General features: G+C 48.9%; 1 protein-coding gene across 1 annotated transcript in view; it reads right to left on the bottom strand.

The window, feature by feature from the left end:
• Window positions 1-19,733, bottom strand: part of LOC125746073 (multiple C2 and transmembrane domain-containing protein 1-like) — a 130,137-nt gene that overhangs the window by 43,803 nt on the left and 66,601 nt on the right. Inside the window, 6 exon segments of the mRNA XM_049019684.1 lie at window positions 2-71; window positions 1,372-1,474; window positions 5,795-5,888; window positions 14,244-14,430; window positions 15,748-15,878; window positions 16,075-16,245. Of these exon segments, the coding sequence (XP_048875641.1) occupies window positions 2-71; window positions 1,372-1,474; window positions 5,795-5,888; window positions 14,244-14,430; window positions 15,748-15,878; window positions 16,075-16,245 (756 nt within the window).

Genomic DNA, 19,733 nt, shown 5'->3' on the forward strand with positions numbered 1-19,733 from the left:
AGTCGGCACTGCGATCACGGTCCTCGTCGTAAACCGTGACCTCCAGCACAGAGTGGATGTCCTTCACGTTGCTGGTTCAGGCCACGTCGCGAGTGGAGGTGAAGAAAAGAGAGCGATCGGTCGAGGAGCAAAAGACGCGGAACATCCGCCCGATCGTTACTCTGCGAGTAAATTAAACATGTTACTTTCCCCAGGACCCCAAAACACAGATTAATGAATTACCAGATAAAAAGTGTAACTGGTTGCTTGATTGAAACTAAAGCATTGCATTTTTTAAGGAAAATTTAAGTTATCCCTGCACAAGAGATACGATAGAGTAATGTTTAGTGTTTTTTTTTCTCTGTGATATTGAGGATAAAAGGGTAATGCCAGTTTAGCTAACGTAATTCTCTACATCTCCATATATAAAGAAAATGAACTGAAATAGCAAGACACCAATGGTCCAGAGCATTTCTCCCAGACATTCGTGAGATTTTTAGATATACAGTAAGCCCTTCACATTTGGGATCTAACATTCATAATTCGTGAGTTGACTGAACAATTATAACAAGAATATTTTTAGAGCTCGCCAAAAGACGGCAGACACTTGCAGATGAAGCAATAAGCCAAGAACAATATCATAAAAGATTTGGATGACATAAAACCATATAAATTATGAATATTTGTAGTGTAAGTGTATACTATATCTTATATACTATATACTATATTTTAGTATCTATCTAATCTGTTAATATATCTAATGTTAAAAGACTTGGCTTGGCTATGCCGCGTGTCTTTGTCCCTCTAGGCAGCATCATTCACATGTCAGCTTTCTCTGACCATGGAACCTCGCGTTTCTCAAACGAAACCTTTCAGGGGCGGTTAATTTTGCATTTTTAATAATGAGCCCAAAACGCAGTGCTGCCGGCGTGTACAGTAGTAACTTTGCACATAGAGGAGTATGATTTAGACGGTTTGTATATAATAGATAAAGATCTTCATAGGAAACGGATGAGGTGCCTGTTTCACTTTCAGGTCTGCAGGGATCTTCTACCCCTAACCTTTGTGAATGTGAAGGGATTGTTGCATGTATCAAAGCACCTTACTTTTAAAATGTTACACAGTATGTACATATTAAGTATGTGTATATGACTATAAAATTATCTCTGGTGCAGACATACATTTTATACTGCAGTCCCCAAAAAAACCAAAATAAGCTTTTGGTCTCCCAGAAGTCTGTGTTAGTACACTGGTAGGCCAACGCTCCGTTCCACTGTCTAACCGCTGCCTATTCACACGAAAACAGGCATCGATCCGGACAGCGGTGACTCTCAGCCAGGTGGCACAAAGTGCCGGGGCTTTGCACGCTCCAGCAGGAAAGGTTTCTCTTACAAGGTGAAGACCTTGTTCCACTCGGGGTTGAGGTTCTTGTAGACCGTGTGCGTCTGAAGCCGGTCGTTGCTCAGCTCCACCACGCAGAAGGGATCACTCTTCCCTGCGAGACAGACGGAGAGAGAAAGCGGACGTGGCTGTCAGGATGACAGACGACCAGTGTCTTTCCTCAGATTCTCCCCAGTCTAGCAGCTCTGGGGCCCCCATGGTACTGAAGACATGCAAAGAAAGAGGTGACAGAAGCTTTGCACAAAAGCAAATTCCTGTCTTTCTGAAACATCCATATTCTACTGCAGCAAGGTTTACTGAGAAATGATATATAACCCCGTATATGCAAAATAATCATTCACATAGCAACAGAACCATTTTGGTGTACAACAGTGCTAAGTCCTTGTTAAGTGACTGACAAATACTATAGAAGATGCTACATATATATATATATATATATATATATATATATATATATATATATATATATATAAAGATACTTTCACAGAATATATCAAGCTAGCTACTCTTAAGAAAGCTTAAGCTGGAAAACTTCTGAAACGGGCCTTTCGTCATGGTTCCACTGTACTGATATCGATCTGAAGGCTACTAGCCGGCATCGAATGACGACGGATTTTGTGGTAGAGAGACAAAGGGTCACTGGATAAAAATGCGAACAAGACGAACCAAAGTAGCAAGACGCCAAAAGTGAAGAAGGCCGACAGCTTTAGTCGCAGGCTTTCTCCGCGTTCCGGCGTGTAACGTCTTTGTTGTTGACTGCAGCGACTTTGCTGAAATGTTACGGAAAGGACGAGGCATTTCGTTGACATGCTACATAAATGTCACGGCGATTAATTAAGAGTCACTCCTGTCAGATGAGCTGTCGCCCAGTGGCACTTATTGATCTGGTTGAATAGAGGTTGTTAATATACACACATAACGACTGGTATGTATCGTATAATCAATACGCAAATATTGGCAGGAGAAATTATACTGCTAAACTTTAACATGAAAATAAAATGAACTCCATTGACTGCATGTCAACATCATCTTGTAGATTTCTGTTACGATTTGATTAAGCTAATGTTTGTAATTCTTTACTTATTTAAGATTGATATATATAAATTTTTTTAACCATAATTAAAATAAAACCTTTATTTTGTTACACGTATTGCGCAACACATCAGTACATTTGATAATTGTGTAATATGTGTAATAACGTATTTATGCCACGAAGCACGGCTCCGATCCAACGCCTCAAGCCGAACGTATTCAACCAGCTGCTTACGGGCGACGTTCACGCCTGGCGCACAACCGCGACGGGGGTGAAACCCCAAGCTTTTCAGCTCCGCTAAATTTCAAGTCGCACGCCAGCAGAAATTTACATCACAGAGGCACCAGAATGGGCACATCGCCGCAGCTACGGCGCCGAGCGCCGGGGATCCACGCTACCCGCGTGGCGTCCACACTCGACCGTACCGGATTCTCAATGGCCGCAGAGACGGCACACTAAATGAAGACCTTGACAGATCAAGCTGGGAGCTCTTGGAGCGAGAGAGAGAGAGAGAGGAGAGAGAGAGAGAGAGAGAGAGAGAGAGAAAGAGAGAAAGAGAGAGAGAGAGAGCAAGAGCTGCAACGTGTCTTCATTTCACTTTAATGCAATAACTCGCATCAAAGTCTGTGTGTGTGTGTGTGTGGGGAGGGGGGGTAGGCAGGGGAGGGAACAGAGGCGGCTCTGTTGTGGCGAATCAGATTGTGAGCTCTCTATTAAAAACCCGTGTTCTGCAGTCTGTAACCTCATTGGCTGACATCTCTCCCAGACCTCCGCGCGGCAGTCACCCAGCGCCTTTGTCTCCCTGTCAACACGCATCACGGGGATGGGGGGGGGGGGGGGGGGGGCGCGTGAAATCAGACGATCGCGAGGCAGGCCCCCGTTCCCCTGGGAACGATGGGGGCCGTGCACGGGGTCAGGGCCACGGGGCCGGACCCTTCTGAGAGTGTGTGATCGCTGGGCTGTGAAACGGCAGGCGGGGGCTGGGGGCTGGGGGCTGGGGGCCTGCCACTGGGCACATCTTAATTCGGTGGCGCAGACGGCCAAACGGATCGTTCTGTCGGCCGTGGAACACCGTGGGTCGTGCATCTCTAATAAGCTCCTTTGCTTTAAAGCCAGAGAAAAGCATGCTGGGTAATTCATGGTGGGCGTCTTCAATAGAGTGCAGCTTGTATGGATTCAGACAACAGCGATGCCACATTTGGGCATGACGGTACTGGCCGTAAGAAAAAAAGCATAAACTACTGTGTACACTGCAGGGGCCCCGGGTCCTTCTTATCAATGCTAAAAATGCAGCCCACAATTATAAAGAGGAATTATAGGTAGGAAAAATATAGCATAGTACAGTACAGTACAGTACAGTATAATGTAGTATAGTACAGTACAGTATAATGTAGTATAGGTACATGTACAGTATAATGTAGTATAGCAATGGGAAATTTAGATAACATTTAATATGAAACATAGATCACAAAGAATCAGAATATATTTAAAGGAATTTTTGAAAGATAATTACGATTCAAAAAATGTGAAATACATGTTGCAGTTTTAGAGTACTTTTAGGTGCAGAAACGTTTTATCACGAAGAACCACGACCTTAAAATGTTACTGATTCCACAATGTGGAAGAATACGGCACACTGGCCTAAAGCGAGGCCTGAAGAGAGGCCTGAAGCGAGGCCTGGAGCGAGGCCTGAAGCGAGGCCTGGAGCGAGGCCTGAAATGAGGCCTGAAGAGAGGCCTGAAGCGAGGCCTGAAGAGAGGCCTGGAGCGAGGCCTGAAGAGAGGCCTGAAGCGAGGCCTGGAGCGAGGCCGGAAGAGAGGCCTGGAGCGAGGCCTGAAGAGAGGCCTGAAATGAGGCCTGAAGAGAGGCCTGAAGCGAGGCCTGAAGAGAGGCCTGAAGAGAGGCCTGGAGCGAGGCCTGAAGAGAGGCCTGAAACGAGGCCTGGAGCGAGGCCGGAAGAGAGGCCTGGAGCGAGGCCTGAAGAGAGGCCTGGAGCGAGGCCTGAGAGAGGCCTGAAATGAGGCCCTGAAGAGAGGCCTGAAGCGAGGCCTTCTGGGTGTTGTGGTGGTGGCATGCAGAGCTCCGCGGCAACGTGACAGCGGTACGGGTCTGCAGCCAGCAGCTGCTCGGAAGCAACGCTAACTGGACAGAATAGCCCCTAATCAAAGTATCCCCCCCCCTTGCGTGTTCCCTGGCCGACCAGACCCCCCCCTTGGGTATCCAACAAAGTGTATACTGTGTAGGATGGCAGGTACCCACACGCAGTCGTGTGTGGGAGTGATAGGGAGGCCCTGACGCAGTCTCTCAGGGTGGCAGCTGGGCACAGAGCTAAGCCCCATCAGTTCTTACTCAAGATGGGGGGGGCAAAGGGGGGGCAAGGGGGTGCACATAACACTTTCACACCACAAGGCTAGCTGCGACCCCCTAATCCCTTTTTTCCAGCCATTAACCTCCCCCGTCCTGAAGAGCACTGGCCAACACTGCAGGCTCTTCATGCTCAAGCACCACCCCCCCTCGCCAACACCCCCCCCCCCGGGGAAGAAAGAAGGAGAAGGACTAAAGTGGCCCCCGGGTAGCGGACGGGCAGCCTGCGAGGCCCCTGCCTGAAGAGCCGTCATTCTGCCGTGATTCAGTAAGACAAAGCACCCCCCCCCACCCCCCCGTGCCCAAACCCGGCCCTGCAGGACGACTGAAAGGATCGAGGGTTTCATTAGAAACCAATTTGCGCTCTTTCTTTCAAGCCGGCTGCTCACTGGCATTTCCAAATGCCCCCTTTGTCGGTCCAGGGTTCATAAGGACTGTTTACACCTGAGTGAATGACCACAAAAAATGGTGGGAGGGCATATGTGGATAATTTGGGGGCGGCTGCGGGCCTGGCGAGTATAAGTGCGTGTGTGGGTGCGCAGTGCGGGGTGGGGGGCGCAAAAAAAAAAAGAGAAAAAAATTCTTTAGTGTTGGCACCAGAGATTTGAATTAATTTGCTATAGTATGACTGATAGAAGTGCCCAAGGATATAACATTCAACATTCATCTGAATACTGGGGGGGGGGGGGGGGGGGGGGGGGGGGACAATGGAAGGGATTCATAAAGTTAGCAGGAATCCTACTGCTACAGTAGGGGACGTCTTAGAGTAACGCCTATGCAACTGGCAAGTCTGTGACAGCCATTATGTTGGCGAGAGAATTATGAACTAGACATTTTACATTGAAATGGTATATAATTTGAAATGTATTACAGGAAATCAATGCAATAGTGAGCATCCCATACCTCTTTAAAATCTATTACCGTCCACATGTAACCAGCACTCCCAGCACAGATGCTTCTGTTGCGTTAATGTGGATATAACATAGACGGCAAACGCCACTGATCGTCGCGGCTCACCATTCACGTCAGCTGCCATCAGGCCCTCGGCACGGATGACCTTCACCTGGACCAGGCCTACATCCTTCAGGTTGTGGAATGACCTCAGGAGGCTCTGTTGGATATGGGTGAGAAAAGACGAGAGAGAGAAAATATCGAATAAAAATAATAACAAATTAAGAGAAACCTAAAAACAGCGCGGCGTCCGTTATTGCCTCAGCCTGCCGCAGCCGGAGGGCACAGAGCGTGAGGGAAGAGAAAACCGCTTATTACTTTTCATTAAAATGTTATTATTTTGTTTATAATATATATCTATCCATCAATCATCATAACTACTCCTTCTGTACAGGGTCAGGCTGAGCCTGAAGCCCAGCTCAGGCGGCACAGGGCACAAGGCAGGGGGACGCCCAAGACGGGATGCCAGTCCATCATAGGGCATATAGCAGGGGGACGCCCTGGACGAATAAATTTATTTGAATTTATTTTAAACCCAAAAAGAACTTGAAATGAGTTGAGAGACAGTGAGAGTGAGACAGAGAGATGGGACCCAACGCAGTGAAACCATCTGTGTTAATACAAGGGTGTTAGGACCAAGATGGGAGCCATCAAATTCAGCTGAACGCACTGCAGAATCACGCCGCACTGGAGGTCAAAGGCATGGCGTCATTTGACGTTATAGATTAACTGGATTTTTTGCCAGAAAGGGAGTGAAGAGTACTGTAGGTGATACACACGTGGACACAGACACACACAAACACGGACACACATGTACAGCACTCACAGACACACACACGCATGTCGTAAGCACAACACACACAAACACACATAAACCGGAAAACAGAGCAGGTCCTAGGCAGACATGCTCAGGTCTGGTGAGCTCAAAGACCTACTGGTTATAAATATGAATCACACACAGGCACTGAAAAACCCACATGTGCTGCAGACCGGCACGTGGCTGGGCAGCCCGTGATGTCTGGGCGGCGTGTAGGACCAGGCGGGCTCCTTCGTCTGGAGGCAAACTCACGGCTGCAACCAGTGACCCGAGCAGCTGAAGGAGGCGCTTTTGAAGCACTCTGCGGCTAAGGTTAGCGGGAGGCGAGCTTTGAAGTCGCTAAATCTTCGACATGCGTCTGAACCTCAGAGCGGCAACTCCTTAAAGGAAAGCCGGGGCAAACCCTGCGATTCCCGCTGCGTAACTTGCCCCTGAACTCCAAGCCTCTGTGTGACCCGGCCCTTCCCCACCCGCCTCCTCCGGGAGCACGATGAAGACGTTTCGGGGGTGGCGTGCGCTCGGGCGTGACCGGAACGCGATGGAGGGGCAGCAGGCAGGGTACGCTAATTGCAGCCGAGGAAAACACCTTGAAATATCAGTAAAAAGGATTGTGGGAAAAGTAGAGAGACGAGTACAAAGGATTTGTCAGTCTGAATGAGCAGCCGAAATACACCCAGGAACATCTGAAAAAAGGGGGACAATCCATCTCAGCTTACTCTTACAGACAAGACTCTTTCAGCTATTAACCAGTCATCTACCTCCAGTGCACATGAGACAGAAGATTTGTCCAATAAGAATGGGACAAAGAAAGGCAGCTCTCATTTAACAGGCCGCTGATTTTAACATTTGCCGAACAGCTTAGACACCGGCAAATATAAAGAACACTGAATGTGAAGCACTGTGATCAACCAGGTCGAAGAAATGCCAGCAAATAAATAGACCAACAAGTAAGTGGGGATGCATCTCTTCCCAAAGTGCAGCAAAGGTCTGGGCAGAGGCGGGGAACAGGCAGGGAATTTTTACACCTCTGGTGTGAGGATTTGAGGCCACATTTGCATATCACTTAATGGGTCGGCTTGACGGCAGAGCCACAGACTGCGGGTAGACGGAGGGGGGGGGCGTGGGCGGGGACACTCGTCCTGGGGAAACTAGCTTGAGCCCCCAGGTACAGGCAGTTTTATCCCCTGTTCTTCCCCTCACGTGTCCAGTGGAGGAGAGCGAAATGCTATGTTCCCCTCGACGCTGACAAACCCGTGTCCCCCACAGTGAAGAGCCGCAAATGAACCTAAATCGCGCAACAACAAAAAAAAACAACCCCGAACTTCTAGTTCTTAAACAAAAAATAGAAGAAAATTACATCGTTTTTTTTTCCAAACTGTGTCCTCACAAGGTATAGAACACACACTGATACGCCTAGAGGTAAAGATACACACATAGACATCATTTTCTAGGTCACCGTTCTGTGAAACCAGCATTGAGGCTACAAGGTAACTCCCTTGATAAGAGGACATTCCCGTCCCTAGAGAAAGTGTTAGCATGCCCATACGCTATTTAGCTTATTTACTATATAATATTTAAGGACAGGACGCATTGAAATATGCACAGGAAAACAATGACTCGTTGCTGCAGTAAAATTTAGTTTATAAACTTATTCAAAAATGATCTTGCAAGCAAACTACAATTAACACCAATGCCTTTTTCTTTGTTTGGCCGAGATCAGCGCAAATGGGAATGCCTTATTATTCTGGAAATCTCTACATCAGCCGTCTGTCTAGCTGCAATCTTCAAACTGCGTCTGAATCGGAGAGTGGTTAATGTAAATGTCAGAGTTATTATGTTTTTTTTACTTACCCGTTTTGTTTAATGGGAGCAAAGTAATCGCAGGCTGAGAGCAGAATGCAGCAATGTGTCAATGTGGCTGCAGGGATACATGCTTCATTTGGACGGTTAATATCAGGCACATACCACTTATGAAGGGAGGAACACTGACGCAACGCGGCAGACCAAGCAAAATTATGGACCATCACCTTCGCATTGTATGTGTATGAGTTTATAAACTCCTTAGTGCTGTTGGGGGCTGTTTCTGCAGTTTTTGCCCCGGGGATGAATCACATCTTTACGTTTTACCCCCTTTATCAGATATCATGTCAAAAATGCAACAGTCCTGTAAGTTAGGTAATGCAGACAGACACAAACATGCACGACGGGAAGTAATAAAATACATCTGCAATGGCGCTACAGTTCCATGCAAGTTCAGTAATTACTGGGTTAAATTTCAGTAATGTGCATATTAAAATAATGAAACTGCATATGAATGGAAATCAGATTGTGATTAAGAGACCTTTGAACTGCTGTCAATTTCAAAACAGTGTTGCTGTAGGGTTCAGTTTTGAGCTGCCTTGAGTTTGTTGTGATTTTCCCCTTCCAGGTGCTTGTTCTCACACACTGCAGCATGCAGTGTGGGTGGATCCATCCATCCATCCATCTTCTAGCCACTTAGCCTGGTTGGGGTCGCCAGGACGACCTGGGACCTATCCCAGGCAGCACGGGAAAGATGGCTGGGCAACGACCTACATGGGATGTCAGTCGCTTGGATGAATCATTGACTGTAATTTGGGCTCAGAGCAACATGCACAGAGCTCAGCTTTAAAAAACCATGAGCGGCAAGGACAGCGTGTCTTCATATAGAAGTGAAGCAGCATATCAGTGACGCAGGCCTGTATACGGGGGGGGGGGGGGGAGTCAGATCCTCCAGCTCACTGACACACACAGGAATAAGCAGAGAATCAGCTCAGTCTGCATGTGCATTATACATTTAGGTCAGAGGTGCACATACACTGCATACAAATAGAAAGAGGAAAACTCTTTAAACAGGGTGAAAATGCAGCTCCATCAGTTTATTTGCGTTTCCGCTAACATCCCTCAAAAGGTACCCAGAGGGATAATTATAATTTCCCAAGTCAGACCCCGGCTACAAACTTTAGTCATTATAAACTCTGTCAGAGGCACTCGGTTTACACACAATATCGGTGTCTAAACCCATGGAGAGTTTGCACAGGGAAAGAGGAGGCGTCCGGCTTTAATACGCCATCGTCTCCGTAGATGTGGAGCCTCGTTATTTATGATAATTGTCGGCGGCCTAAAATCCGCCAGGTTTCTGAAGCAGCAGCACTTCTAAAGTGGGGAAAGTTGTAATTTGCAGCGTTGGGTCTTTTCGGGAGTCTTAGAGACAGGCTGAGGGATGCGGAAATATGAGGCTCCTTCCTCCCTAATGAAAGAACGTACTTTATATTTTTTTCTCAGCCCTGTTATCAAAGTGACAAACTCAGGCATGTTAGGGGTAGCAGAGTGGGGGACCGTCACCGCGATGGACAAGAAAGCGATTGTCGCAGCGTCAGGAACACCCCCCCGGCGGTCACTTTTTATTTCCGACTGACTGTCCTGGCCTCTTAGTCTAGCCCAGGAGTCTCCAGCTCCGGTCCTGGAGAGCTACTGTCCAGCAGGTTTTCCATCCTACCTGGCTTCTGATGAGCCCCACCTGTTCCTGGTATTTACCTGAGAGCAAGTGTGGCTCATCAGAAGCCAGATAGAACAGAAAACCTGCTGGACAGTGACTCTCCAGGCCCGTAGTTGGAGACCCCTGTTCTAGAGGGTTCCTCAGACTCCATTTTCCTCCTGCAGTCCAAAGTCACGCAACTAGAAGCCCATTCCTAATTTGTTCAATGTTACTTGTGTCCTGCCCTAGAGCACCATCTCTGATGCTCAGCATCATTGCCCTCTGTTGTCAGGGACAGGTTCCAGGCGACCCCGTGCTGAATAAGCAGTCGAATGGACAAACAGGTTCTGTCAGTGGAAGAACCGCTCTGCTTCTAATTTGTCAACCAGTCGTTCTTCAGATCATACAGCAGAAATTGGTGTGAAACAGCCCCATATGAAAGAAAGATATACAGTGTGCAAACAATACATACACTGGATCTGCTCTTCCGGGAACATGTGTGTTATTCATCAACGCAGTCAAATAAAAATCAAATGTGATTTCTTTACTTTTTCATGAGGGAGGTTCGGCCGTCGGCCTCGAGGAGCAGAAAATACGACATCGTGAAGGAATCAGCTCTGCAGTAAGTCTGACAGACTGCGATCCCGTTACTCTCCGACGGGGCCAAGCGGCTCTCCTTGTTTTACTTTGCATGCCACGTTTTTTTTTTTGTTTTAAAAAAAACTTTTAGTCCCCAAAATGTGAGATCTGTGAGACTAACATTGATATTGTCACAGAAATTCACCATTCAAACCAGTTAAGCGTATGTTACACATTTGTGGTACGTGACTCAGTGGGACCTTTCTCTGTCTTACTGGTTAGAAGGTTGCTGGTTCAAGTCCAGGCTTCGGCAGTATAGTCACACATTCACGGGCCCTTGAACAAGGTCCTTAACCTCTGGCTCTGGGGGAACCGCTGACCCTGTGCTGTGGACCCCCCACCCCCAAGCTATGTAGCGCTAGGTCAGGAAAGTGAAGAGAAGCATTCCAATCTATTTGTGCAAATGGCAAATAAAGGATTTATCAATAACCGTTGCTTTATAATTACAAAGTACAAAGATTTCCAACTTGGCCAGATGTTCAGAGGTTCTTCCATAACTCAAGGGTATTTTGTAGAGGAAATTCACAGAATCACAGACAGATGCAGCAACATCAAGCAGATTCCAAATCACAGCCTCAAATTCCTTCACCTGTACAGATCAGAAGAATATTTTTCACTGAGTAGAAATAATTTCAATATTTTCAATAACTGCATTGCAACTGCTATTTATTTTTCGAGTCCCTGCATACTTTTTTGCCATAATATTGCAACATCTAGACTGGTGATCACCAGCGTTTGTCGTACAATTTGCTGGAAGTAAATACTGGTAAAGGGTGGTGTGGGTGACGCTGCAGAGTCGAGCGTCCCCGAGCGTGTAGAGCTTCCCCGTGTCCCGGTCTCCCCTGATGTCCAGTCAAGCAACCTGGTGACTGTAAATCGCCCAGAGTGTGTGTGACATGCCAACAATGAGCCCCCCACCCAGGCTGGCCACCCCCCCACCTTGCGCCCTGTGCTTCCCAGAAAAGGCTTCAGGTTTTGCGGTTCCCTGTGGCTCTTTCATAACTAAGCAATTAAAAGATAAACATCCCAGTACACATCCCAGTACACATCCCACAACTGTAACTTGTGTTCTTTGTTTAAAGGACAGCATTCACTGTACTCTGCAGTTTATCACGTCCCAAACTAGCTGGATTCTGACAGCCTTGGGACATCATCCGCTCCTGACACGCAGCACTTGATAAAGTGAGAGATAAGCCCGGCCATTGATTTCGGTTTATCTGCCGACTCTTACAGAAACCCCATTCTTAGCAATATGGACAGTGGGAAGTGATGGCGGGCAGCATTTAACCAGCGTCACGGAAGGGGTTACGATAGCATTAGCTGCACGCTAGCTGCATGCCGGCCCACAGACGGCAGATTTCATAAAGATAGAGGCAGGAATAAATTTGCTAGAGTCGGCTCAGCGCTAATCTGTTCGAGGAGTATTGTAGCGCATTAGTGCCAACACTTCAGTTTATCTGCCATTTCCCTGATAAGGAACATCTTTATTAAATTCACTTATTGAAATGATGTCAGTCAGGGAAAAGGAATATGCTAATAATGGAGGAAAATGAATGCCCTCCTGACTCCCGGCACCCCCCCCCCCCCATTTCATCTGTTCTCAGATGGTTGGCCCCCTCCGTGTGAATGGTAGCTCTGGATGGACCGTTCCTCTGTGGAGAATAGAGGGGGGTGTCTCTCTTCTAGAGCGGGAGACGCTGCCTGGAGATGTAAGAGGTGAAATAGCTTTCCTCTTCACTTCACATAAGGGTCCGTACCCCCCTCCCTCAAAACCCCCCCACCTCCCAAACCCCACCCACGCACCTCCCGTTTCACCCCACAGAGCTTCGTAAGGCTGGGGGGGATCTCCTTTCCTGGAGCGAGAGCTCCCCTCTCAGGGCGCCGGCAGTCACTGCACTGAGGTGTAACGCCACTGCACAGTAGGAAGCAGATTAGAGTGATGCTCCACTATGTAGGTCATCCGTCCGATATCAGGCTTGCTGAGCCTGTTAGTCTGGAGGACTGGGGATCAATTAGGGGGCCCAAGTGTCACTGTTAGCTGATATTAGGACTTTATGCACAGACACGCACAGACTGGCACAGGCAAAAGCAAACGGGCAACACCACAGGCACTGAAAAACCCTGCAAACCAGTAATAGACACGCATCCTTACAGTGGGACGCCAGTAGACTGAGGGCCGAGAAAAGCCTGTGTTCATCTTAGATATTTCACAGGGTGGACAAGGCAGCTGGCCCAGAAAGTGCCACACCAGTGTGTGTGTGTGCGTGTGTGTGTGTGTGTGTGTGTGTGTGTGTGTGGGTGTGTGTGTGTGTGTGTGTGTGTGTGTGTGTGTGTGTGTGTGTGTGTGTGTGTGTGTGGATTATGGGTATGTAACATTGTAGGGACCAAATTTCCCCCACAATATAATAAAAACTTTTTATAGTTATTTTGACGTTGTGGGGACTATTTTTCAGGTCTCCACAAAGATCTGTGAATGCAGTCAAAAAACTAAAAATGCAAAAAAGTCTCGTATTCTGTTAACTCTGTCGGTTACTTATGGTTAGGGTTAGGGCTGGGTGGGGGTGAAGGTTAGGGCTGGGTGGGGGTTAAGGGTTTTCCCCATAGAGATGAATGGGCAGTCCCAATAAGGATATGAGTATAGGTCTCTGAGTGTGTGTGGGTGTGTGTCTGTGTGTGTGTCTGTGTGTGTCTGTGTGTGTCTGTGTGTGTGTCTGTGTGTGTGTCTGTGTGTGTGTGTGTATGTGTGTGGGTTAGCACGGCGCCCTCTCTGAAGACCGACAGCTTTCCAAAGGGACAAAAGCAAGAGGCTACCAACATTGTGCTGGACTCTGAGACTCGATGCCATCGCAGGCAAAGGGACTGACTAGGAGCTTTTTCATTAGGTAAGGGTTGGCGGGGGGGTCATTCAGCAGAGCCCCAGCTCCTCACTTCTCCCCGTTCAGGCCCCCGCAATGTCGTCCTCTCCCGCTAGCCAGGAGTCAGCTGACAGCTGCTTCAGGAGCGGTCAAATGCCCCAGTTTTTCAGAAGAAGTCACTTAACCAAAGCCCTACCAATCGATGAGCATTAATGCGTAAATCCCCAGCCCAGGTCCAGACAGTCTTCTGCTCAGCCTGCTGCCTTCAGCAGAAGATCACCTGAAGCTATCAACTACATCAGCGCCCCGCCTTTGGCACAGTATAGACATATATGCTGTTTGATTGAGCATAACGTTAAAGTATAAAACTGGACGCTCATCTTTATAAGACTGAACCCAGCTCAAAGGAAGGAAGAAGATCTCAGTGTGTGTCCCCTGTCAGTTTTCTTGTTCCAGTTGTCATAATGAACGACTATTTGGCAACGTTATGTTGCAGCCATATGAAGAACAAATGGAGAAAATCTGAGGGTGGCACTGTAACCTGGCACCTACAGAATCGCTGGTTCGATGCCCCATTGTGACTCTCCGCTCCTATCGTAAGATGTTCACCTCAATCGGAGCCAAAATATTGATAATGATTCTATATGTTCTATTGGCATTTTCTTCCTGTTGGGTGGTGCAAGTAGGGGGCGACACACTCGTACTCACATATCTCTTGACGATGTTCTGCCGCTCGTGGGGGTCGTCCAAGAAGTTGACAGACATGTCGGAGATGGATACGGCTGCGGAGGCCGTCAGCGTTACCAGCAGGACCAGAGTGCCCTCGCCTTCCTCCAGCGGCAGCTCCAGCTTGTGCGTGTGCTCCTTACTCAACATGGACAGGTCTACCTGGCACCTAGCGCACATTCACACCATCAAATTCCCGTTGACAAATAAGAATTTAAAATACAGCATGAAGCAATAAAACTAAAAAGCAAATGAAAACTTTTTGGGAAGAGTTTTGGTTTCACGAAATGGTAAAAGTAGAGCAAAGATTGATAATATTAGGGCAGGTTTGGATGACTGTCATAGTGATGGATCTTCAGCTCTATGCATACAGATGCTTCAGTTAATGAATCCCAGCTGGCCTTAATTGGACATATTACAAGTTAAAAAAAAGGGGAGACAGCTGTGGGAATTCTGGAAGCTTTATCATTGATCTTAGCTCTGGTGAAGTGTTTTATACGCTCTACTCAGTTTGCATTTCTAGGTCCCCCCCCCCCCCCCCCCCAAAAAAAAAAAATAAAAAAATCTGCTATAAGCATTTCACTGACTATAGGGAGACACATCTGCTCAAAGTAAAGTGCTCAGAATCCAGAAGGGTTCTCCTGAACATCGAGCATGTGTTAAGCTTAGATAAAGATAAAGGAAATATTCCGACTGATATCTGTCTTTTCAGCCATTCACCACAAGAGGGCTGTAAAGAGGTTTGACGGCAGTAAATTCTATAGGGGATGTAATTCCAGAGAGTGAGAGTAATGTCAGCTGACAGCCACAATCTCACACAGGAAACGCTGCATGGTGACAGCAATGTATTTGTGATTCGCTCATGGAGAAGATGACAGAAGTTGCATTTATTAGTTCCAGAGAGACAGAAGAGCATCCTAGTTTCTCTTTGGGGTTAATCACTGCAGCAAATTAAAAGTCATGCGGGTGACGTATATTTTTGCCTTTGACATTTATTCATAATGCTACAGGCTGATCTGGTTACACAGAAAGTTATAATAAAGACAATAATGTAATGACTGACTGAGCACAGATCTCCTAAGACTGTGATGATTTTTATAAAATGCACTCTGCAGTTGTTGATCAATATAAGTTGAAAGACTCAATCTGGAAAAAAAACAAATATCACATCTTAATTTCTTAAAACCCTTTTCATGTATATATTGAGCTTTCCTCTAAATATCAGTTATCTGATTCCCCCCTCCCATTTTATATGAAGATATTAATGCTTGTGTTAATTAAATCTTCCCTCACTGAGTTTGTTTTTACATGTTAAATATAAAAATTCCATAAAGATAATTTTTTATTTATCATAAACACATTCATTCACATAAACTGTATTGCACGGTATTTTACTAAAAACCATAACAGCTGCTTAAAATCATGTACAGCACCCCCTGCTGGCAGCGTGAGATCACATGACCGCATGATCCCATTCGGTACTGACCTGCCGATGAAGTCATCCTTCTTCCTGACGTCTCTGTCCCAAACGGTTATGTCAACGGTTCCTCCCTGCTCATCATACAGGTGGAAGTCAAACTGCTCCCTCCACTGGGGGTTCAGTGTTTTAGTCATTGTCTGTTACAGCCATGAACAAAGATGCTGTGTTAGCATGTCAAAGACTTTACACCAATGTGTGTGTGCATGGCTATGCGTGGAGTATAAGTAAAGACTCGTTTATTTGATAAGGAAACAAGCATGCAAAGAAGCACTTATTTAAATAGTTTAGTGAGGTACATGTAACATCATACACCACGCTTACGGCGGTAGGCACCTTGCTCTTATACTTCTGGTGTCCCAGACGGAACTTGACGTAGGGGTCACTCAGGCCATTGGGGTCCATGGGTGTGAGGTGGCAGCCCTCGATCAGGCTGATGCTGACGATGCCTCGCCACAACTGCGACTTCTTGTGCAGCTCTGACAGCCTCACACTCTGGTGCGGGGGCTTCACGCACACACAGGCACACACACACAGGGGACGCACACACAGGGCACGCACACACAGGGGACGCACACACAGGGCATGCACACACAGGGCACGCACACACAGGCACACACACACAGGGGACGCACACACAGGGCACGCACACACAGGGGACGCACACACAGGGGACGCACACACAGGGCACGCACACACAGGGCACGCACACACAGGGGACGCACACACAGGGCACGCACACACAGGGCACGCACACACAGGCACACACACACAGGGGACGCACACACAGGGCACGCACACACAGGGGACGCACACACAGGGGACGCACACACAGGGCACGCACACACAGGGCACGCACACACAGGGGACGCACACACAGGGCACGCACACACAGGGCACGCACACACAGGGGACGCACACACAGGGCACGCACACACAGGGGACGCACACACAGGCACGCACACACAGGGGACGCACACACAGGGCACGCACACACAGGGGACGCACACACAGGCATGCACACACAGGGGATGCACACACAGGGGACGCACACACAGGCACACACACACAGGGGACGCACACACAGGCACGCACACACAGGGGACGCACACACAGGGGACGCACACACAGGGGACGCACACACAGGCACGCACACACAGGGGACGCACACACAGGACACGCACACACAGGGGACGCACACACAGGCACGCACACACAGGGGACGCACACACAGGACACGCACACACAGGGGACGCACACACAGGGGACGCACACACAGGCACGCACACACAGGGGACGCACACACAGGGGACGCACACACAGGGCACGCACACACAGGGGACGCACACACAGGACACGCACACACAGGGGACGCACACACAGGGCACGCACACACAGGGGACGCACACACAGGGCACGCACACACAGGCACGCACACACAGGGGACGCACACACAGGGCACGCACACACAGGGCACGCACACACAGGGGACGCACACACAGGGCACGCACACACAGGGCACGCACAGACAGGCACGCACACACAGGGCACGCACACACAGGGCACGCACACACAGGCACACACACACAGGGCACGCACACACAGGCACGCACACACAGGACACGCACACACAGGCACGCACACACAGGGCACGCACACACAGGCACGCACACACAGGGGACGCACACACAGGGCACGCACACACAGGGGACGCACACACAGGGCACGCACACACAGGGCACGCACACACAGGGGACGCACACACAGGGCACGCACACACAGGGGACGCACACACAGGCACGCACACACAGGGGACGCACACACAGGGCACGCACACACAGGGGACGCACACACAGGCATGCACACACAGGGGATGCACACACAGGGGACGCACACACAGGCACACACACACAGGGGACGCACACACAGGCACGCACACACAGGGGACGCACACACAGGGGACGCACACACAGGGGACGCACACACAGGCACGCACACACAGGGGACGCACACACAGGACACGCACACACAGGGGACGCACACACAGGCACGCACACACAGGGGACGCACACACAGGACACGCACACACAGGGGACGCACACACAGGGGACGCACACACAGGCACGCACACACAGGGGACGCACACACAGGGGACGCACACACAGGGCACGCACACACAGGGGACGCACACACAGGACACGCACACACAGGGGACGCACACACAGGGCACGCACACACAGGGGACGCACACACAGGGCACGCACACACAGGCACGCACACACAGGGGACGCACACACAGGGCACGCACACACAGGGCACGCACACACAGGGGACGCACACACAGGGCACGCACACACAGGGCACGCACAGACAGGCACGCACACACAGGGCACGCACACACAGGGCACGCACACACAGGCACACACACACAGGGCACGCACACACAGGCACGCACACACAGGACACGCACACACAGGCACGCACACACAGGGCACGCACACACAGGCACGCACACACAGGGGACGCACACACAGGGCACGCACACACAGGCACGCACACACAGGGGATGCACACACAGGGGACGCACACACAGGGCACGCACACACAGGCACACACACACAGGGCACGCACACACAGGCACGCACACACAGGACACGCACACACAGGCACGCACACACAGGGCACGCACACACAGGCACGCACACACAGGGGACGCACACACAGGGCACGCACACACAGGCACACACACACAGGGGACGCACACACAGGGCACGCACACACAGGGCACGCACACACAGGCACACACACACAGGGCACGCACACACAGGACACGCACACACAGGCACGCACACACAGGGCACGCACACACAGGGCACGCACACACAGGGCACGCACACACAGGGCACGCGCGCACGCACACCAACACACACATCCTCATTAAACACGTGTCTGTGACTGAGGCACTCAGCACAGGCTTGTGTACCACACATCCTGCCCATTTTTCCTTCAGTCTACAGCTTCCTTACCAATTAAATTACTGCTCCGATGTCTCTTTCCAATGCAATACTTGGTAACTTGACAGTTTTCCATTGCTTATTATTTAAAGACAAAAAAAACAAACTCACTGTATTTCCAAAGACACCGTGCACAACTTAAAATGTACCTGATAGCATACATGAAAATAAATTCAATTAACCGATAATTAATATACATCATTTAAAACGGCATTATTAAAAGACCACATAAACTGTATCTCTGTACTCTAAACTCAGTACTTCATCCAAAATGGGAAAAATTAAAATGACCAAAGACTTCTTTTGTTGCAATGGATAATTTTATTCATGATTATGGCGCATTACAGTATAAAAGGTAGCTCTGATTATAGGAATAAAGTTTGTTATTCTGTCTCAAGTCAGAAAATAGCAGCTATTGGTACAGTTGCGCTACGTCCTTCTCTAGTTGAAGACAGAATCTGATTTGCATTATCGCCATCTGAAATATCAGTATTTCTTTCAAGCCAAAAAGCTTCACTAACTCTTAACACCAAGATCTCTGATCTCAGTGGAGGCTCCACTTCTGTCCACTGCTTAACACAATGGGAAATATCTAATGCAGCAGCCACATCTCCTCCCTATTAACATGCCATGTGCAGATCAGCAGCCCACGGGCCCCGGGTCCGGAGGTAATTATACAGGCCTGTCACTGCTCTGTAGCTGACGATCATTTATCATATCCACTGCATCCCGAATCACAAATCGAGGCTGATGAGTGCGGATTTGCCTGATTTAAGTCACAGAATGCAGGGAACACAACCAGAAGACCGAAAAACACTGTGGGTTTTTGAGGCGGACTTTCGACATCAACAGGAGGGCAGGGGGCCTGAAATGAGTCCCGTAACATATGGCACTTCTAAGGCACAATAGCGTGATTTATGTGCCGTTGTCATCATTGAGGAAAGCCTCTTCCTCCTTGTGTTCATTAGGGACGGCGCACAT

Source organism: Brienomyrus brachyistius, chromosome 7, assembly GCF_023856365.1.
Source record: "Brienomyrus brachyistius isolate T26 chromosome 7, BBRACH_0.4, whole genome shotgun sequence".
NCBI lineage: Eukaryota > Metazoa > Chordata > Actinopteri > Osteoglossiformes > Mormyridae > Brienomyrus > Brienomyrus brachyistius.